The sequence below is a fragment of the Falco rusticolus genome, chromosome 7 (genome assembly GCF_015220075.1).
Source record: "Falco rusticolus isolate bFalRus1 chromosome 7, bFalRus1.pri, whole genome shotgun sequence".
Lineage (NCBI taxonomy): Eukaryota > Metazoa > Chordata > Aves > Falconiformes > Falconidae > Falco > Falco rusticolus.
This window is the reverse complement of record NC_051193.1, coordinates 53,204,897-53,227,557: the sequence shown is the minus strand read 5'-3', so window position 1 is coordinate 53,227,557 and position 22,661 is coordinate 53,204,897. Positions and strand designations below refer to the sequence as shown.

Genomic DNA, 22,661 nt, shown 5'->3' with positions numbered 1-22,661 from the left:
ATTTTTAGAACCTATTGACTGCCATAGCTTTTGCAAATGGTTTTCTCAGATGGAATTTTTTGGTTTTGAAATGAAGGTCTGTCTTTAAGAGTTAGGTAGAATAAGTCTCTTGATTAAAGGCTCCAGCTTACAGGGGATTTATTGAAGGTATATAGCTACTGCAGCACCGACAAGTACCAGTCCCCAGGGCTTGTACAAAATGCCCAGCTATGATGCTGCCAGCTGGAAAGAAACTCACTGTTAATTTTATAATTACCTTTGGAATTGGCATTGTGAAAAGGAGTTTTTCAGTGCTGTTTTTTCCAGAACTCCTTTCTTTCATTTGACTGACTACAATCATGAAGTCATCTCGACAGCCTCCAAAGGTCAGCACAGAGGAGTACGAGTAAGAGACTTTCAAGTGCTGCAGACAACAGAGAGTGTGAGAGTCAATAGTTCCGTAACAGAAAAAATGGCTACCTTTAATAGTCGTTACTTCCTGCAAGAACACCGGATCTCCAGGGGTAACAGGCAGTATAGGTAAGTGGCTGTGTAGGTAAAGCTGGCAGAGAGGCTCAGGTGAGAACTGCAGTGCTAGTTTTCTCCTAGCTTGCTCAGTGCCTCACTGCTTCAGAACAATACTCCAAACCTTGTTATACCCCAGATGGCAGTAGTAAAGCACATCCCGCTGAGATTTTGCAAGATGAATGAGCACGTTTGCTGCCCATCAGAGGCGGTGGTGAGCTGTTTCATGAAACCCTGCCTTACACCATAGCTGTAATTTTCCTGTGTTTGTGTAGTATTCAGACATAGCACTGACTTCCCTCATCTCCGAGTTCTACAAAGTAACTTCTGGATCCATTTGAAGTTAAAGACAAACTTTCGGTGACTTTAAGTGGACTCAGGGGAATGTCTTTCTGTGGGAGGCAAGTTATTTTCTTAAACAATGTTCCTCACCCTACCATAGTATTATAATCCAGTATGCTGACACCATCTTCATTCACAGCTATCCAGACTGGACAGTCTTCCAATGAGGAAGGCAAAATAGGCTAGAGAGAAAGAAAATCATTAATTCAGATATTTCTTGATCACCACACAAAGACTTTTGATGTAAATCTTGGGGTTTAAGGATAAAGTGAAGATGAGAGAGAATTCTATAGGCTTACTGGTCTGACCTGGTTTGATTTTTAAGAGGACTTTGCTCAACAACTGGAATAACATTTTCAGATTCACATAGAATTTTGGGACTAGTGGCACAAGAGATGTAATAATAACAAAGGCTTTGAGATTAATTAAATTCCATTTGGTGTAGTTAAGACTGAAGGAAATGCTAGGACAGAGCAACAAAACAGCAGTTCTGCTCTGCTCTGGGTCTTAGACTACTCCCGTCATGCAGGCAGGCAGAGAAGCCTGTTGGTTTCTGTAATACCAGTGCACCCGGCACCATCACATCAATGCAATTTTCTTTCTTGCAGATTTTGACAGATTTGTATCAATTATCTCTTAAAGATGAGTTAGGTGTTGTTACCGTTCATTACATGATTTTTTCCTGGTAACCTGCTACTACATGGCTAATGCCGTAGGCTTTGCTGTTTAACTACTGAAAAGTGATAAAATAAAAAGTTAATCGCCACAAGTATCAACTATTTAAACTCTGGGTGGAACTGTTCTATATTCTGATTCTTCAGTGTCAGTAACCTCAAATACCAGTAAACTCTTCTGCTTTTACTCCTGGCAGTGGAAATAAATATCTACTCAAAAACTTCTTGTATATTTACTCAAGAGGTCCCTTTCATCCTTAGACTTTATTCCATAACTACAGGAGCTTTGACTTCAAAGCAAGGGGCATGGAACCATGACCAAGACCTCTCTGAAGCTCACCTGAGGAGGTTGCTGCTGGGTTGGGGAGGACGGTTAATGCCAAAACAAGATTTCTCAGACAGCTGCTGTGTGCCAAGACATTAGTTCAGGCAATGGTAGCAAGGTACAGAGCTCTAGCCTGGGATGGGCTGAGGGGATGGTACAAGCTACTGGGAGAAGTATTCCCTCCAGCTGTTCTTTGCTGTCTCACTGATGCCTGTGGGCTGGCAGCCTACCCAATATGTACTTTAGATTTTGTTTCTGCAACAGGACATTAGCAGTGCTTGCCTCTCTTGTGGGACAAGGAAAGCAGCCAGCTCCATTTTCCTTTTAGCTAGCATCAGTCACCAGGTGTGATTTATGGGGGTCTTTTCCCTTTCACCCTCCCAGTGGTATGTAAATGGTATTTTTAAAACTGTCATTGCAGCCTTGATGCCCGGCGAAATTTCTGCCCGCGAAAGCTTTGGCAAGGTTTGTAAAGAGAGGTGTTACCCAGCATTATGATCGACCGCTGCAGCCAGGAAACCTTCTGTATGTATTTACTGCACACTAGCAACCCCTGGTGTTCAGCACCTATTTCTCTTTGTTCTTTCTAAACCTACGTGGTACCAGAGCTGCGTATTCAGGTTTTTTCCCTTACTGAAGCAGAAGCATTTTCAACCCATGTTACCAGAGATCATAGGTCTATCTCTGCTCTGATAGTTCACTCTCAGGAACAGAAAAAAGTACGCTCCAGTTACCTTAGCAGCAAATATTTTTGTTCCAAAGAGAGGCCATTTCCGGGCCACTGTCAAATAAATCCGAACACATTCTGGTGGAGAGCATCCCTGCAGCACCATCCACTTCGTTGCCAGCCTGTCAGCCAGTTGCCTTTCAGAATCCAAGACACAAGGCAGCATTATATACTAATGTCTTCCAAGCAAAGGTGAGTAAAATTACAACAGTTAATAAATGTACCTCTTACTCCAAAAGGGCTGTTCTATACAGCACTACGGACAGGGCTGCTACTGCTGTCAGTTTATGATCACTGTACAACCTGAGTTTCTTTTAGCATTTTCTCTACTTCCACAATTATTTTACTACTAGTTATACTGCAATATCCAGGAATCCCAGTTACATATGGGTTGCTCACTGGTGTATATATTAAACAACTGTAACTACAAACACTCAGGCAGCTGTTACAGAAAAAATCCTGCCCAGCCTGTCTTCACGTTCAATTATACTCTCAACTTCATCATGCCTGTAGTATGCTCTGTATGGAACCACGGTATCTAGAGCCATAGAATGGTTTGGGTTGGAAGAGACCTTAAAGATTTAGTTCCAACCCCCTGATTTGGCTCACTAGGGATGGTTTGGCAGCTGTCTTGCTACGGGCATATTGAATTTGCTTCCAAAGGGAGGTAACTGTGTTAGATCTACCACTGCGTCTGGAAGATGACCGTTCTCTCTCTTTAAAAGCTAGAGCTGCAATCCATGGCAGCATCTGAATTCTGTACTTGAGTATTTGAGATCTCTGCATTGCGTGTAAGAACTTCCAAGTCAGAATATCAGAAAGCCCGGCCAAAATATGTCCTACCAGAATTACTGCATGGCCTGAAGCAGCCCATATAAGCTGGTTTTATAGCCCATCGCAATTATTAGGCATCTGGATTCAATGGACACTCGGGGGAATGGTAAAACTAAAACTGAGAAACGGAACTCATCTTAGGCTTAGGTTAGAGTTTATTGGAACTGAGATGCCTAATTTGGAAGTGAAAGGCTTAAACTTCTTGTCTAGGGGAAACTTAGTTGGTGATTTGGGCTCTTTTTATATTAATTAACTGCTATTTTCTTTTAAAGGAACCTTTCCCTGACACTTGTGTTTTAAGTTTCTACATAAAATAATCTTGACAGGGATTCTTGAAATTTCTTAAATGTAATGACAGAATTTTGCAGGTAAATTTGTTTTCAGTGCAAAGTATAGAAGAACCAACATTTTACCTCAGCTGTTCATGAGTAATGTTTTGCTTGTAGCGTTTGGGGTAGAATTTATCTAAGACCTGGTGGAGAAGATGCTGCATTTTCAATTGTGATGTTCCCCCAGGACTTGAAGATCCTGTTCGATCCAAATCCCCATATTCCACCTAAGACAACATTATAGTTAATAGCACCAGAACTATGGGGTTTTTTGTGCAGTAGAACATTCCATGAATTCCCATACCGATAACTACTATATTTATTAGTCACGCAAAAAGACACCATTAGGCTGGGGAATTTTGTCTACAGTATTTACCATAGTAAAGGTATACAACAGAGCAATTACGAAGGACATGACTGCCCAGGGAATTCTTTACTGATCTAAGAATGTGAAACAAGGTATCAGCCAGCTACTTTTTGTAGGGAGACCCTTCTGTGTAGCTGCCAAGCTTTTGGGGTTTATTGTCAATTGGCCAGTTAAAACAACAGTGTATTTGTAAATAGTTTGGACAATGTTCCCAGCCTCTTCATCTCAGTTTACACTGCTTTAACAAATGCAACAAGCAGTTTCAGCTTAGAAAGAAACTATTATTCTGCTTATCATGCCCACAACCCACACTGTATGTTTTATGTGATAAAATGCTAAATGCAAGCCTGGAGGTCTAATGCAGGGTCCCACAAGACGCTCTTCCTGAGTAAGAGGCTATTGGCAGTGCAACAGGGAAAGGTTTTACTATTAATGGAATTTCAGTAGTGATACTATTTCCATATCTCTACTAAGGCACTCATTGGAGCAGTTCTGGGATAGTCCAGCTTCACTGTTTTTTCCAATATTTTCCTTCAGAAGGAAAGGAGAAGCACTCCCATAGCAAATTTCCCTGCAGCAAAAGGTGTTGTAATAACACACGTATGCTGGTATAATTGCATGGTACATCTCAGACTGTTTGATAAGAGAAAACACTTTTGATGTAAAAGATAGCTGCTTAGTCAAAGATATTCAGCGTATAGCTGAAGTCCCTGGAGGGCAAAAGGATTTCTGCCCATAGTCATACTCACCTGAGCCATCAGAGCCACCATTTCCAGAGCTAATTCCTTATTTACAGGAAACCTTCCATTGGCTATTTCATTGCTGACTTGGAAGGCCAGTAGCAACCGCTCACGGTCTGTCTCACCTTTGGCCTGGCTCCGAAAATATAGCCTAAAAAGCAGAAGGTAAAAAGATATTGTGAACTGAAAGCAGAGGTGGGAACTTTGATCAAAGTGAGTATAAATAAAAGTAGGTTGTGGGTTTTTTCCTCCTCCTTCTCCAAAGTGAACTTCGTGTATTGCAGAGGTACTGGACAGAGATTTGGAAGCCGAGGTGCTTCCCTTATGGACAAGATTTGGGCAACTCAAAACATGCCTTCTAGCTTTTGAAGCCATTTGAATTCTGTAAGCCAACCACTTCAAGACAGTGAAGCCTTATTAAACTAAGGTAAATCAGTGTCTGTCCATCGCTATCAAGCATAGACAGGTAATATTTAAGATATGGCCTTCCCTGTTTATCACAGAGTACAGAACTACTCTGCTCTACACATATAAACTTCTACATGGCAGTATTGTAGTCTTGTTATTTTTGTCAGCTTTGTTTTGACCACTTACACTGGTATTGTTACTAAAAAAGTCTTCTGTCTGTTTGCTTCAGCAGAAAATAAGAGACCCAGTTAGCAGGTTTTATTTCAAAAATTGAAGAGGCATTCTTGAAAATCAAAGCTTCCTACTATTTTTTATTCCCTTCACACTTGCCATTTCTTTGACCTGGTATAGCAGGATGACTAACGGGGGTTAGAGATATCTGCTTGGGGAACGCTTCCCAGAACCACTCCTCATGCATGCCTATTTACAGCCCACACCATCTAATTCATATATTAATTCAAAGCTGCATCTATGATGATATATTCCACAATACTACACAAGATATTAATTCCAGTGGATCAGTTTATTTTTATGTCACTGTAAAATTGATAACACCATTAGGACCATATCGACCTTATCACGTCTTATCAGAGTCCTCGATGTTCGCACAGCCCAACCTTGGAAAGGCCTTATCAAAACATCCTTGCTGTCCAATCTAGGCACATTCCAGTCCAATAAAATAATACCACAAAGTTTCACTCCTGACACTTTCAAAAACACTGCCTTCTGGGTCAAAAACAGCAACTTCTTCCACCTCTGTTATACCAACTAACAAAGCTGACAGAAATTTGTTTCCACCACTACACTCAACAAAATCTTCATACATTCAATGCAGAACCCTGTCTCTTTTTGGTTTTGGGGTGGCCTTTGTTTTGTCTGCAAAGAGACTTCACATGCAGAAAGCTGTTCCTTGTTCTCATACACAGCTCTTCATTCACTAATTCAGAATTCCTGTCTGTATTACAAGTGATGAAACGACGTTCCAGTTTTTGATTTAGATCTTTGTCTTGTACTTTCCTTCTCTACCATCTCTCGTCATCTAACTTTTAACATTTCTTTCTTTATAAAGTCTGGGCACTGCTACTACATGTCTCTTCTACAGCTCATGTGATTTAGAACATTGTTCTTCTATCTTTTTAATCTTTGTGATACTTCACTTAATTGCAAGTTTCAGCCTATTCGTTTTTACTGGTGATTTTCCCCCCAGGTCTCTTTTCCTCTCACCTAACCCATGTTATTTAATTATGTTTTAGGATCTAGGCAAATGAAATTGTGCCAAGTATGTCTCACTGTGCTACAGCTAGTTCTTCACTTATTTTAAATCTGTTCTGCTATTGCAAAATGGTTTGGGTTTTACCTCTAAGCCATATACCCTCTTTTATACATGTACCACACACAAAAATCAACACATCTCATGTAGGATTTGAATGAATCTTAGCTAGTTTTGGCACTAACAGTACTATTTTTTTACTATCAGTTACTGGACATCTACAGAGATATATGCAGTATAGAAATATTTAATTAACAGCAGTAGTGAGGCCAACCAACAAATCACAGTACCTGTTCTTATAGGTTAACTTCACAATTCTTGTGCCACCTTCATATTTCCCAGGATGCAATTCTTTTAAGGCTTGTTCCCATTTAGAAATGATATCACAGATCTTTAAAAAAATACCACGGAGAGAGGAGAGACAAACTGAGGTGAAACGCATAGTCAAGGCTTGAGGGGAAAATAAGTGAAAAAAGTGTTGCAGAACACAGAAAATAAAGAAACAGACTGGATCAGCATAAACACAGCCAGAAGCGATGATTCCTTTTTCTGTTGCACAGTATGTAAAAATCAAAGCCTTCCAACTGAAAACTCCAGCTCTAATCAGCTGGGAGCACACGTGTTCTGGTCTGGTAGCAACTCTGTGGCTACATCTATGTTAGCAAGTAGCAAACCTCAGGAGGAGCAGAGCTGCACAGTGAAACACCTGTTCCTAAGACTCCATGCCCACGCTACATGAGTTTCAAAGGGTTTTTCCTTTGCACTAGCTTTGGTCTTATCAAATGGCGTGAAAGCCCACTACTGTGTTGGATCACACCTTCCAGTTCACATTTCATGTACAAAGGATCCATTTTGTGCTCTCTAAGATTGCTCCTTAATGCGAAACAAAGCATGATTAATAAGAATGATTGGTAAGTTTGCTTCAAAAGTGCCCTCCTGAGCCAAATTAAAGCACTAACGTATCTTCTGAAGAGCAGCTGTCTACATGCATGGCTAAACCAAACTCTTGGATGTGAATGTCTGAACTTTGGGTATATTTGATCCTAGATTCCACCTTTGTAACTCAGACATATTTTTAGTAATGGCATGATTAATTTCCTTGATCCATTCAGCTCCTGTTGGTTGTTCCAGTCCTTTTACCAGTGGTCTAATAAAGGCCTCTGCTTCTCTTCTGATAGTATCTCAATAAAAGGAATGCGAACATAAGCAGCCACATTAAATACATAATCAGATATTCTAATCCTCCCTTAAGCAGCTATTGAGGTTGCCTTGGCAAGTAAATAATAACCAGTTAATAACCAGTAAAAGTGATACCTTTGATTGTCTCAGTCTCCTTCGTTTAATATCTCATCTCTCCAAATGGTGGTTCAATTACTAGCAAAGCTCCAGATTATCTGATCTATATTAGGCCATGAAAGTAAAATATAAAATTTGGCACTGTCTGTGGTAGTTTCCTCTTCAAAAAATCTAATTTTAAATTATTGGTATCTTATCCCTTCATTGCCCAATATGAAATTTTATGCTGTGTAGAACTGAATGTTTATGTTCCTTACAGGTACCGGGGCATCTTCAAAGTTCCCAGTACCACTGTTCCTCCATCAGTGTTGTATGACAAATTGTTCTCCCACATTTGTACCCAAATCCGACGTGTCTCATTCACGGCTGCTAGCCTGCTCACTCAAGGCAGTCATCCAGCTGTAGCATGGGTAAAAATCTCCATATGAAAGACACAGATGTTAATACTTTATCTGCTTTCTTTTTCCCTTGATCTGAGGCACTCCTCTCTTTTTTAAAGTGAAGGCATGCTCAGTAGAGCTTTCTTTCCCAAGTACACTCATCAACAATGAAAGCCTGAGTTATCTGGAGATAGCAAGGAGATCCATTTATTGGATTATGTAGTAATTTACACAGACATGCCAAGAGACTCACAGCCTAACATAAATTTGTCTCAATTAGAAGTGTCACATTTGATGTTAGTTGTGATACCTGATCATGCTAGCTAGCTCAGTCATGTTTTAATTTTGTAGTCAAGACAAATTAAACTTTAATATGTGCTAAAGTTAAAGAGTTTTAAAAAATTGACCAATTTATCACCTACTAAAACGGAACATGCTTTGTCTTAACTAGGATCTCAGACTAGACTGAGTTAATTATAGAATCATTTAGATTGGAAAAGACCTTTAAGATTGAGTCCAACCATTAACCTAGCACTGCCAAGACCACCACTAAATGTCCCTGAGGGCCGCACCGACACATCTTTTAAATGCTTCAAGGGATGGCAACTCAGCCACTCCCCTGGGCAGCCTGTTCCAATGCTTGACAAACCCTTTCAGTGAAGAAATTTTTTCTAATATCCAGTCTAAACTTCCCCTGGCACAACTTGAGGCCATTTCCTCTTGTCCTATCACTTCGTCCTTGGGAGAAAAGACTGACAGTACTCCCCTCTCTACAGCCTCCTTTCAGGTAGTTATAGAGAACAATAATGTCTCCCCCCTTGAGTCTTCTCTTCTCCCCAGTTCCCTCAGCAGCTCCTCATAAGACTTGTTCTCTAGACCCTTTACCAGGTTTGTTGCCCTTCTTTGGACAGGCTCCAGCACCTCAATGTCTTTCTTGCAGTGAGGTGACCAAAACTCAACACACGATTCGAGGTGTGGACTCACCAGTGCTGAGTACAGGGGTACAACCACTCCCCTAGTCCTGCTGGCCACAGTATTTCTGATACAAGCCAGGATGCTCTTGGCCTTCTTGGCCACCTGGGCACGCTGCTGGCTCATGTTCAGCCAGCTGTGGACCAATATCCCCAAGTCCTTTTTCCACTAGGCAGCTTTCCAGCTGCTCTTCCCCAAGCCTGTAGCATTGTGTGAGGCTGTTGTGACCCAAGTGCAAGAATTAATATCTGATCTCTGAATACTAACCTTGGTAGACCATACCCAAGTGTATTTGGTCTTGCTGCATTAAGAAAAAATCATTAGCTACTTAGCAGCTCTTTAAAGATGTATGCTGAATGTAGCAGAGGGAAAAACAATATACCTTCATGTTACCCTGCAGACAGTGTTCCAAATTCCTGCCAGAGGGATCATCTGTGAACAGAGAAAATCCCATGTGGGATGGCTTCCTCATTCCTGTCTCCTGGTTCAGTCGCTGGATGAATTCATCAACTGTTGAGGAACCATCAAAACCCACAACCTGCAATGGAAGAGGAGTTAGTTGAGGATAACTTTCAGTAAACATGACATTGATGGGCATCATAACTAGTGCAGCCTGGTTTCCTAGTCTGATGTCTCAGGATTGATTGCCAACTCCAGTGACAGCACCTGCATATTGTCTCCCTTCACACTGCATTCTTTCTCAGTTACTGAGTCACTTATGACATCTCTCCCTTTTCCCCAGCTACCTTTTATTCCTAAGACCTATAGAGCTGGGGCTGGATTCCTTTCCTTTTCTCAGAAAAAAAGGCTAAAATGGCAAGGAGGAGAAACAGTGTATCTCTCAGTATCTGACGTGTATTAAACACCATGGTGCTTCCTACTCACATGAAGGAGGCAGGTTACAGTGCAGTCCTCTAGTGCCCAGAAGAAAGGAAGCTGTGGTGGCTCACCTGGTAGGTTCCATTCATGAAGTGCACTGGGATGCTGAAGGGGAGTGAGTGGTGGTAGGGATTTCTCAGCAGGATGGACACAATCTCCATCCGGGAGGGCTTGGCTTCCCGCTCACCAGTCTGCACAGTGCGGTCTACTGATCTCTGGCAGTAGATGGCATACTTGCCTATTTCACTCCTAGGTGAAGAAGTGCAGATAAATCACAAATATGCTTCAAATGCCATGTCCTCTTCCATTTCCCATGCCATGACAAAGCATTCCTCCCTTAGGCTTTTGCTCAAGCAAAGATACATCTCTGCAGATATCCCGGTTCATCCCAACAGCTCAAGTGAAAAGCTACAACACAAACCTAAGCTCCAAGGAACTGTAAAATTAAGGTAGACAACGGATTCTAGGAAGCACAAGAGCATTCCCTGCTCCTAGCTGGACTGGACATAGCATAGGAATATCCTCTTCTGTACCCTGCTGCCATCATAGCATCCATTAAACCAAGACCAGTTCACCTTCAAACTCACTGTCATGCCAGCAGAATTTAGTTACTATCATGTTGAGTCCTGGTAAGTATTAATAAGTTGCAATGCATTAGTCTCGCTTACAGGGTTATATGTTTATCAACTTACATGGTTATACAAACCATAAGTTTCCATGTATTAACCCTATCTACCAATCAAGAGACTCAACAGAGATTCAAAGCAGGCTCAGATTTGTTGACAGTTCAGTACAGTATAGGGATAGTTATTAATGTGCTCAGTTTACTGAAGAGAATGCTCTATTGAACAGCACCAAAAGGATGTGTGTCTAAAGCCAGGCAAGAACAGTCAATTACACCTTTTGCAAAAATGTTAAGAATGCATATTCTGCATAAATTCTGAAACTGAAGGATTTCTATGGATTTATAAGCACTTTGCAGGGGAAACTAATTCCATTCAAGATACCTCCAGGAGCTCAGTACATGATTAAATCTCCAGTTAAATCCTGGCAAGCAACATGGAAGTCAGGAGCTCTGGCTTTCCACTGTAGCAACGTATGGCTCATTATGTACCTCCCCAGTAACGTGTTTGAACAATTTTCATATAGAGAACCTTGATTCAATGAGAAACTGTTGTGTCTGGCTTCCAAACGCTCCTGAGTCCTGCGTCTTCTAACCTAGAGCTGTGCTCCACGTTTCTTCCTCTCAGAGATTGGAAAGGTGAGCTTAAAGTATATATCATGAAAAACAATAGCTAAAATGAAGATCTAGTGTAAATCTAGACCATAGGCATTATGTGGTGTAAACACTCTGGTGTCTTGTTTGCTGTATGAAACAGGGAAAGCCTATCTATTTAAACTGGTCAAGAAACAGCTGCACCTGCTCCACCTGAAGAGACAGAAGTATTCCCAAAGCTTGGCAGAAGGAGCTAAGTCCCGTTTAGCAACTGTTCTCAATCTAATCTAAACTACAGATGAATATAAGCACAGTTTGTTGTAATTTCTGTATGGTTTTTTTCTAGCCTTTATAATTGTTCATAGCTGGATTGTATAAATACATTTCCTCTTTGGTTCTGCTTGAAGTTTATTTGTTGATAAAGGCACTTTTAGCCTGAGAACATGGCAGACCATCATCATAGTAATGCTCAAAACTGATGCATTAAATCAGTTTCGCAGAGCCCAGCACATCCTTATGAAATTCCATAGTACTTAACAGTAAAGCAGCTCCACTACTGAGTTGAACGGGCCAGTTTGGGAGCTGGTACTGCACAAGTCTGAAGGGATGGTTTCTAATACCAGCCAGAAGATCCCTAACATGCTGCCTTAGACAATGGAGGGAGTGCCTGAACATCAAGGGGTGCCTGATACCTGTATTTTTCCTTCTGAGAAGAAATATCAAATGTGAGGCAGCATATAAGGAAATAAAAAAAATAACTCGATAGGAGAAGTACACAGATGTTCTTTAAATGTCAGGACACTTTTAGCGTGAGTTCCAAAACAGACTTAGGCTGAGTATTTGAACATGAATATTTGTTTGAAATTAAACCACTCTTTTACCTATATCTTAGCAGCAGTATATTGTTGCAAGAGACAACTAGACATTTCTAGCTGTGACCTTCCCACCAAGGACACAGTGAGATATGCTGACGACCAGATCACCATGGAAACAAAGAGCACTGCATGAACACTGGAGAGCAGTTTATTGCTGTTACAGTAGACCTTGTACTGTTTTCTTATAGGGGAAAGTGTTACACTTTGAAGAAGTAACAACAACAACAACAAAAAAGAGTACTAGCATAGATTTCAGGTTTGTGCATTTTTCCTAACTTTTTATGGTTCCCTGAGATGTTCTCTGCCTCATTTTTGTTCTGTCAGTACACCTGCTAATCTGACAGCAGAATGTGATCATCTAGAATTCTAGTAATTCCTTCTGAATAATTATTTTGCTCTGGTTTTCTATCAATAAAAGAAAGTAGCTGCATCAGCAATAAAACTCCCTGTGTAGCTCCAGTTATATCTGCAAAAAGTTCTTTTGCTGGTATAGGTCACTCAGCTTTATGAACTAGCTTAAATGACAAATTAATGTGAATGACTGAAGGGGTACAGCTTGATAGCATTGGGAACTTTCTGTCCCCTCCCTCAACTTATTTTTGCAGGTGTGAGTTACAAAATTGTTTCCATCTTTATCCATAGTGGATGCAAAAGGCAACCAGCTTAGCAGAAGAAAATGGTAAGGCTGCAAGTCTTTACCTGGGGTCTGCATGTCGCTGCAAGTGCTGTTTGATGTACCAGAGGAAGTGATGTTGAGGCAGGAACAGAGGAGCACACAAAGCCAGGAGTTGCCAGCACTGTGAACATAAAACTGACGTCATTCTTGTTCTCTACTTCTTGCCTGTTGTCTTTCATAGAATACTGCAACCAAAACGTTGGATGGTGACTAGTGCTTTTTGGGAGTGACTGTTTTAGACATGTAGTTCAAGACACTTCAAAGGAAGCGATGGTCAGAGGACAGACTGCTCTCCAATACCTCAACCTGGACTCTAAGAAGAGGTGTTCTACATTATTAGCTACTTTTGAAAATTTTGATTAGTGTAACCAGAGCTGAGCGAATGATTAAGTCTTAAATTAATACTTTTTTCCTATTTCTAACTGCAAATGATAACAAAGAATACACTGGGGAATTTTGTTTCAAATTAGACCCATTATTCTTCAACCAGATTGTATTTTCTCATTTGAGCTGGGAATATTATAATCAAGTATGTACATTCATGCTGTAACTTATTAATTTGATTTTACCTAATAATTATAGTGCAAAAATCAGATTTCATTCTTAATAGCAAAATTCATGATTTGCATGCTGTTGATGAACTAAAACGGAAAACAAAATTAATACCATGTGACAATTATAGCTAGTCAACACGAGCTATGAATTTTGATTCTGAATATGGTCGAATAGATCATTTGCAACTGGTAAATGGTTAAATTAAAACTAAAATTTATTTTGCAAGTAGTTACATTCTCAGTGTTTTTCTTTGCACATCCGTGCTGAGATTCTCTTCCCTTCAGCACACCTTTAGCATCTGCACAATTTCATGAGAATCAGTTCCATTTTTTGCAATTTGCTAATTATTAAAAACATGGAATGAAATAAAAACTATTTACAGAGTGGAAGTGACAAAAGAGAACCGACCTGAATGACTGAGTGGTTCTGGGGTTGTCGACAGCTGGTCTGTTTAACAAGCTGACAGTAAATTTCATTCTGCAGCTCAGTATGCGTCAAGCAGACCTGCAGCGCTGTCTGGGCAAGTGACACATGGTAATCAATAGAGGGGGCCTCCACAGGGACATTGATGAACAGCTGACAGGACTGTAAAAGAGCAGAAGATCGTAAATGCCACGAATACAGTGACTCTTCTCTGGTACCTACCTTCCAGGCCAGGTTCCCCAGATGTGTTACAAACAGTAAATGAATTATTCTAAATAACCTTGAGAGCAGGGAGGAAAATAAACACTTAATTCCTATCCCTCCCTCTTTAGTTATGGCAACTAGAAAATTCACTCAACAAGTCAGCAAGAGAACTGAGGGGGAAATGTGCTTCCCGCTTTCCATGCCTGTGCTTTATCTTGCTAAGACTGTCCAGTCTTACCGCTGATCTTACACTTGTAGAGTGCAAAAATCAAATCTCCAATGGCTTCACCCTTAGTCTTAATGACACAACTGAGTTTTCCAATAAATTGTTTGTTTCCTTCAATCCAACTATCAGAGAGGAAAGAGGAAGATGAGGCTAAATCTGAAGCATAAAGTCTGTGGGGGACATTGTTCCTAAACCCAGACTCCCTACAAGGAAAAGTTAAAACTTCCAGAGAATGAATGACACCTAATATCCAACTGTCCTATTGTAATTAAATGACCCAGCAGGCCTGTCTAAAGCAACCAATGGTGACAGTAAATGACCAAACAATGTTCTTGCCCCAACAAAACAGTAAAATAACTGAAAACCATGCAATGTCCCTTTAAATACCTTAAAAAGTTTCAGAGCTTCAGTCTGCAGAGCCTCTGATGGCAGAGTGGTGAGGGATGTGTGCAACCCATCTTTACTGTAGCACAACATAGGATGCTTCCACAGAGGAGAATCTGAGGTAGCAGATGGGCAAAAACATGCAGTGTCAGAAACAGAAGAAAGATAACAGTGTCCATGTTGAAAAGGAGCCTTGCTGAAATGGCAAAACACCCAAGGAAGCAGCACTGCATTTGGCCACATTTATCTTTGCTGCCACTTCATCGATTGCAGCAAAGCCTGCCATGAACAAGGAGTCACCAGCAGCATTAGCCATCAGCAGAAAGAAGTATTGCCATCCTCAATCCTGCTGTGTTAGAGCTTCACATCAGCTGTATTCTGGTGAGAAACCACTCAGCTGTATGTTCAAACAAGAGACACAAATTCTGCCAGGGCAGCTGCCTGCAATGGGGTATCTTTGTTAGTGCAATTTGCTACTCAACAGTAAGCAAGGTTCACATATAGGTCTAGGAATATGTGAGTGTGCAGGAAAAGAGTATTAAGTATGAATGCGTATGTTAATACACATTGGAGAACATGGTGCATAAACATACATGAACACCAAGTATCAAAGATAAAGAAGAACAGATGAGCATGAATGTATGTGTGAGGGTTTACATGTGCAGAGGAACAGATGTGAAGGCAAGTGAGTATTTAGAAGAGAGCATGCGTTTATATGGTCAAGATTCCCAGAAAAGGAAAATCAGGACCAACAGTAACAGGAAAAATTAAAGCCCCCATTCTTTTTTTAATTTTAATTAATGTTACAGACATTTCAGATGCTTTGATAAATGATGTGACAATGTGATGGACCTGTCTAGTTTCACTACAATGCCTGTATCCTCTCTGAAGATGTTACTGTGGAACTAGGGGAGCAGGACGCTGTATCATACACTATTCTACTGAGAATCCTCTTTCCTCATCTTTGGCTGGATTAAAACTGGGAATTGAAAACGCCCTTTCTTATACTTCGCTACCACAGAAAAGAGTTTGTGGTTTCTACTTACCGGGGTCTCCCTCTGCATCCAATAGTTTTCCAATGAGTTGTTCATATGATGTGCCCACTGTGGCATTACTGCTACCAGCTGCTACAGTCAGATGGTACAGCCAGGTATTCTAGGCATAAGGGGACAATGGTATGGGTCAATTCAGACCTTGTTTACTGCAAACAGGTTTAGTCTGTATGCGCCGTTTGATTGCTGATACCAAAAAGATTGTGGTTTATACCTTCTCTTGTTTGGTGCGAATCAGTAAGTATGTGGGACTCTGGTCCTGTGGGTGAATCACCAGTGTACAGTGGGATGAGAGAAGTCCTCCACCAGTGGCTTCATAATCTTCATCAGAGTCACAGGAACGGTCTACCTCTTCCACTTTGGACTCACGCATAGGTAGGTGCCCTAGGGGACACTTATAAGAAGGGGAAGCAAGTTAGATAAGTGTAGCTAATCTCCCACTACGGATAGGGAACACCGGGAAAGAAAACTGAGGTCAAAATGTTAAAGAGTTCTGTAAAATGTAAGGAATGAACTATTCAGTGTTTAACTAATGTAATTCTATAATCTTACATGTCTATAGAATCTCTTCTCTTCCATGAACTAAAGTACTTACAAACTGTGTTACTGTAAGGAAAAAAATTATTTTTCCTGGGAGAGCATCTACAGGTCAGAATGAGAATATGCAAATAAAAAGATGGTCTTTCCCATAAGGTACTCTTTTCTTCCCATTACACTTGTCTGTTGTGTTTACATCATCGGTTCTGCAAGGTAGGATGTGTTTTCTGATGGTCGGTTGCTCAGTATCTTGAGCCACTGCTTTCCAATCCTGGTCAGACTCTCTGCTTGCTACTGGAAAATAAGTACTTTCGAAATTGCATAAATAGGTAGATGCAGACAAACAGAGGCTATCTCCTGTGCTAACTCTGGAGATCAATCCCAAGTACGAGTCATAGTAGTCCCTGACATTCTAAAACTTGGGATTTGACATCATCAAAGCAAAGTAATGGACTATTGGGCCAAGCTTCCAGAAATGGTAGCACATTACACTGATTAATTGACCTCCCTCTTCCCATGTTGTCATTGCTACTTATTTTCAGGATGGTACGCAGAATGTATCAGCTACTGTGTAAGAGTCTGCCTTTAAGGCCTCACAAGACAAAAGGAGAAACAAGATATACAGTGATCTGAGAAAGAAGAGTCATTGCCTTTTAAAGTCTTTTGTCATTTTAGCTTTTTAAAAAAAATCAGAGAAAATATTGATTCTTTTTGTGGAGCAGATGCTGTTAGAAGAGGAGAAGTACAACCAAGGAAAAGCTTGAAGCATGAGACACAAAAACAGTAAAAGGCAAAAAAGCTTCAGAAGAAATGGGATAGGAGGATTCAGGAGCAAAAGGGGAAAAGGATTTACCTTATCTTCATGATTTCTATAGTAGTAGAAAGTTTTTCCAATCAGTGCACACCAGACCAGCTTAGAGTGACCATGCTTAACCTGTAAGGATGACAAAGAAATATGTATTGTTAACATCAGCAGTGTTGCTGGAATGATTTTCTAGGACTCCAACTTTCAATTCAACTCTCCCTTAAAACCTTGCCTATATTATTTGTTCTACGCTAATATGAGCTTCTCTCAAAACATACAGGGCACCACTTCCAAAAGCAAGTAAGTACCTCCCACTGAAGTAGATGGGACATAGGTGCTTATGGGAATGGGTCTAAGGTTTTGTGAAATATTTTACTTATTGACAGCAACTCGACATTTCTGTATCCTGAAATACAATATTAAGAATAACCTTTTTAAGAGTACAAAACCAAATCACCTAATCTCAGCAGGAAAAGACCAGTCAACATGTAGTTTAGGCAGCTGCTTCCTATTGCAGATGAACAAGCTTCAGATGCAGGCTGTCTTTAGCCATCTTTAGATGCTGACCAGAATTATATTAAAAACTTCATAGTAATTTGCTATGCAAAACTAGTCTGTGGGAAAGGCATAAAGCATAAGAATTTTCAGCCACTGTACTTTGTATTGATGTGCATGCAGTCTGTTATGATGGAAATAAATGCTAACCTAGAACCATACAAGCCATTTATTTGAAACTCTTCTATATCACCAAGTTAAGATCAATTAAATGTGACATTTAACAGCATTTCCTGATGGTTATTTTTTTTACTATGACATACCGTGAATTCTGTTGAAGAAAAGCATACAGAATCTAGATATTTGTTATTACTTACTAAGTGACAAAGTATCTCTCAGTAGCCTTGTATGTCCCATTCCTTATCCTTTATACAAATGTTCCTGTCTCTGAAATACAGAAATCTACTGCCGCTTTTCTTTCTTTCCCCACTCTTCTAGGAAGTATCAAAATACTAATTTCTTGCTGACATTTACTTTGCAAACCAATAAGCTGGTACACTGTCAATACTAAGCTAAACTGAATGAAGTAAGAAACAGTATTTTACCTTGGTGAGCCAACCTTTCACAGTAGGTTTAGCATCACTATGAGGAACATCAACAGGACTGGTCACTTGCACTCTCAGAAGACTCTGTAGGACATGAATCCATTCCTCCAGGATGTTGGGAGAGTCTGCTGTTAGGAAGTAGGTTCTCTTTTCTGTCACGAGCTGGAAGGAAAAGGAGTGAAGAAGTATAAATCTACACACCTACAAACCTTTTCTTCATCTGCTGAGTTTCATTATCCCATAGAGATTTTTTTTTTTTTGGTGGTTCAGGAGGAATTTTGGCGGGGTAAGAAAAAAGGTGCTAGCCCTTAAAGCCCAAGTGAAAGAACTGAAACTCAGATGAATCAAATTCTCACAAGCTCTCTTGCTGTTTCTGTTGAATATTGCAGTGTTGTCACCTCTCTCATCCTTTTTTGTGTCTCTGCTCCTGCGATTTTTAATTTTAAAGGTTACTACATAAATCGGGTTTTTTTGCAGCCTTCACTTTGTATTGCATTCTGCCTTCAATAGCTTATGACTCTCAGAGGAAAGATGCTATGAATTTAACAGTAATAAGCTTTAGCAACTTCAGTTCTGTAAGGGCAGAAGGTAGTTCACACTTCAGACCATATGCCTTTCAGAGTATGACAGAAACTTTAATGCTGCCTTTATAATGAAGTCCTCTAATAATAATGACTTAAAACTGAACCCAGTGATGGGCTAACTTGTGATACTTAGTAAATCAAATTCTAATGGGAATCCAACACTTCAGATGTTTCTTCAGATCCCCAGGCATGTGAAGTCAGGCTAGAGCTCTTGTGAAATGAGTCTTTCATAAAGAGGAGATCCTAGGTGCTACCTAATTTTAACTTTTATAAGAATAACTTTTCCCTACAGATTTCAAGCTCTCAGTCCTAACTGCAAAAAAGGAAAGTGCTATGGTGTAAACCAAGACAAAAATAAAGGAGAATTTCTTTCCATTTCAAAAGCTGTATTTGAGTTAACATTTAGCTCTTTCCCCATTATTTATTGAACTAACTGCCTGGCTTGTGCCAGGAAACAGAGGTCAGCTCATATTAATTGAGATTTACAGTACCATCAGCCTGAAATAAGTGCGCTCTTACCCAGCCACGAGGTGTGTCAAGATGAAAAAACAACACTTACCTGGAATGTTTGGGACCCTTCACCTCTGACAATTTGACATGAGGAATTCAGCTCCATCTGCCCTTGTGGTTTGCGGATAACATCACTCTGAGGAAAGAAAAGCAAACAACCTTTTCAGTAGGAAAAAAACCCTCAGATGAACCTTAGGAGTACTTAAATACAGCATAATATGCATGTGCAGTTGGAGTCTGCATTCGTGAGCTGCAAAGGACAGCTGAAAGTTGCCAGGTTGAATATGAGACTGTGATCTTGTTGCAATGATGAAGCAAAAGTCTCCTCTGTAGTGGCAGACTATGTAACAAGGGTAATGGCAACAAATACTGTCTTACCCAGTTCAGATTGGACATTAGGAAAAAGAACCCAAAACCCCAAAACAGCCAACCAAACTCTTTCTCACTGGAAAGGCGACACAACACCAAACAGGCGCCAAGACAGTGGCTGAATTTCCACCTTTGGAAGTTTTCAAGATTCAGCTAGCCAAAGCCATGGGTGGTTTGCTCTACAGCCGATGACAGTCCCCTTTCAATGCTTCAATGTATCAGCTGGGGTAGGGTCTTCCAGAAGTCACTTCCAACCAACAGTCTAAATTCTGCATATTTATGAAATTATTTTATATACGTATCTATACATATGTATAATTTGCTTGTGAATTCTGATGGATAAACCTAGTATCAGAAATAAAGATGCACTGTGAACTAAGGTGTATTTTTGTCTTGTCAGAATATGACAACACTGGGAAAAAAAAAGTTGAAAATATATCTTCTCAATATTCCTGACTTGTAAGCAAAGGTGTATATACACAGAAATACTGTGTAATTATGCAGGTATGGAGGAAATTGCTACTGACCAGAAGAAAAAATTATGGAAGGTGAATACCCCTAAATACAATTCTCTGCAATGTCACTGTGCACAGCAGAATAATCAAGGCCAACAATAGATGTGTTTTATGATTTATAGGAGTTTTGAGTGCATACTGCTAGAATTTTTGAAATAATGTAACTTCATTTGAAACAGTTGTGATTTATAAGAATATCTGGAAAAGTCTGAATGCACAAAAATGCTCTCTCAATATTGTTTCATTTATCATTGTAAGACAGCATTTTGCATGAAAGCCGATTTTCAATTTTACCCTAGTTTGCTAACACTTCCATGTCCATATGAAAGAATCCAGCTTTTTTCCCCCCTGTAGTTTTCCTCAGAGCCCCATACACTGACTCATGAGTATGTATTTATGCCCTCCTGGTACTGTAATTTTTTTCCTTTATTTTCATCTTAAACACGATCAAAGCTGGACCATGGTATGCCTTCTGCTTTTCATCATCTGTGTAAGGTTAACCTTGTGTCCTCATGAACAACCTTTCATGTCCTGGAAAAAGCCACCACAAGGAGCTTGCCTGCCTAAGCTGAGACCCACAGTTGAACCTGTGGGTCAGACATAAAGCTCTTTGGTAGGACATTCTGGGGGAAGCTTGCCCATGACTGTCCTCTCTGCCAGTGCTATCAGCCTCGAACCAGTTCTGCAGTCTTCCCCTGTGCCTTTAAATAGGAGTAAATATATCCCAGTGACTCACCGGAGACTTGTAGTACATGATTTGTCTGTTTCTCAGAACAAACCATCGTCTCTTCCACATCTTCACCTGGCTGCCCATTTTCAGCAAGTAACCTGATTTCTCCATGGGTTCCTGGAGGACACAGAGCAAAGGAGGTTATCTTGCACCTCTCAAAAAACAAAGAGCGCTGAAATCAAGCTCACACATTTGCTGCATCTCCATCATTTTCTGCTTTACTCTGCCTGATGGGAGTAGCAGCCATCCAAGGTCAGTGCTCTCTGCCCAACTTGGAAAGAGTCTAGACTATATGTGTAGCTGCAAACATCACATTGTGTTGTTTTAGTAAAGAAGGCATCTGAAGATCATTTCCCTGATTGTTTGAGGCACTGAAAACTTATTTGTCTTTCTACCATAGCAGGGATTTTCCAAAGAAAAGTGAAGGCTGGCTGTAAGCCATGATTAGATTCTTGTTCCTTTTCTGCTTTATCTCTTATATTCAATAGTACAGAATCTAATGCTGTCTGTGTTTGAGGGGTTTTTTCTAGGCCAAAATATTCTACCCTTTCTCATTTCTTCCTCTGAATTTCCAAACTTGTTTTCTCACAAAAATGTAAGGCCATCACTAAAGTAGAATATGACTACAGAAAAACAGTAGAGGTCATCAGGAAAGAATACAGCCCTTGATGCTTATACTTCTACCTAACCACGTAACAAAAATTGCACCTACTTCTGAAGCATCAGATAGTGTCTTTTGATACAAACCAGCTGGACCAACAGCTCAGTCTGTTAGAACATCATGTTGCAGGGGATAATATATTGTATAGTTCTGCTTCTTCTTTTACAAGGCCAAGGCTCAGTTTACATCCCTTCACGATGGTGAGGTAGCAAAACTTACAGTGCAGATGCCACCATCAGTGGAATAGGAAGATGTTCGCTGTAGCTTATGTTCTGGCTCTGAATAGTCTCCATCCAAGGAGTAGGCATCAGGAGGGATGGCATAGTCACTCTCAGAGCTCAGTGAGGACATAGATACACCTGTTCAAAACAAAGAAGAGAATGAGAATCATGGCTATACAAAAGCATGCACTGAATACTGCACACTGAAAAGGTTTTTGAGTTCAAACCATTAAGGCTTTTTTGTTCAAAAAGAACAAATCAGATCAGACTTTGAAAACTCAAGCCCCACTAACCAAACTTCTGAGACCTTTCCTTTTTTCTTAGGAAGACAAGTAGTGAGAGCGAGTTTCGGATACTGACAGAATATAAATTTGTTGCTGAATAAACAGAGATTAAAAATATTTTAAAAAATAATCAACAGACTTATCTAAAGCACAGACATGCTCTTTTCAGCTTGGACACATCCATTATAAAGCCTCAAGCCCCTCTCATTCAAACTAAAGAAAAGGCTCCCTCACCAGCAATGGGGCTTTGCTTTTTGTGAATCTTCCACTGGTCCATGGCAATACACAGACACATCAGCCAATGCATCACAACAGAATTTAAGACTACAACAAAATAGAATCCCATTTCAAGACTACCAATTGTAATGAAAATTCCGCCCAAGGATCCAGTTTACCCTTCCCAGCAGTCAAGAAAAATTTTCCCTAGTCAGAACCTGATGCCTCTCAAAGATGGGAAAGACTTGTTTACCAGTCAAGAAATTATCAGCCAGTGACAGAGACAAAAAACATCTTTAATGTGTCAGTACTAGTTTGCTTATAAGAAGTCACAGAAAAGGTATGGATGGCTTCACTGGATATGTGATGAATTTGGGAGATCAATCCTTCTCACAGTCTTAGTTTAGCAATTGCCTGGATGGAAATCTACCAGCAGTAAAAACCCATCAAAGAGGATAGGTGTCTACTGAG

At 40.2% G+C, this 22,661-nt stretch overlaps 1 protein-coding gene across 1 annotated transcript in view; it reads right to left on the bottom strand.

Moving 5' to 3' along the window:
- The window catches only part of PLEKHH1 (pleckstrin homology, MyTH4 and FERM domain containing H1), a 53,784-nt gene that overhangs the window by 2,820 nt on the left and 28,303 nt on the right, over positions 1–22,661 (bottom strand). Inside the window, exons 11-28 of the mRNA XM_037395669.1 lie at positions 21,689–21,828; positions 20,815–20,925; positions 19,244–19,330; positions 18,101–18,262; positions 17,049–17,129; positions 15,873–16,052; positions 15,653–15,761; positions 14,610–14,722; positions 13,778–13,954; positions 12,838–12,935; positions 10,119–10,296; positions 9,551–9,706; positions 6,811–6,911; positions 4,852–4,993; positions 3,820–3,962; positions 2,580–2,709; positions 942–1,028; positions 257–403 (exon numbers count right to left, since the gene is read on the bottom strand). Of these exons, the coding sequence (XP_037251566.1) occupies positions 257–403; positions 942–1,028; positions 2,580–2,709; positions 3,820–3,962; positions 4,852–4,993; positions 6,811–6,911; positions 9,551–9,706; positions 10,119–10,296; positions 12,838–12,935; positions 13,778–13,954; positions 14,610–14,722; positions 15,653–15,761; positions 15,873–16,052; positions 17,049–17,129; positions 18,101–18,262; positions 19,244–19,330; positions 20,815–20,925; positions 21,689–21,828 (2,342 nt within the window). The remainder of the gene's footprint in view (positions 1–256; positions 404–941; positions 1,029–2,579; positions 2,710–3,819; positions 3,963–4,851; positions 4,994–6,810; positions 6,912–9,550; positions 9,707–10,118; positions 10,297–12,837; positions 12,936–13,777; positions 13,955–14,609; positions 14,723–15,652; positions 15,762–15,872; positions 16,053–17,048; positions 17,130–18,100; positions 18,263–19,243; positions 19,331–20,814; positions 20,926–21,688; positions 21,829–22,661) is intronic.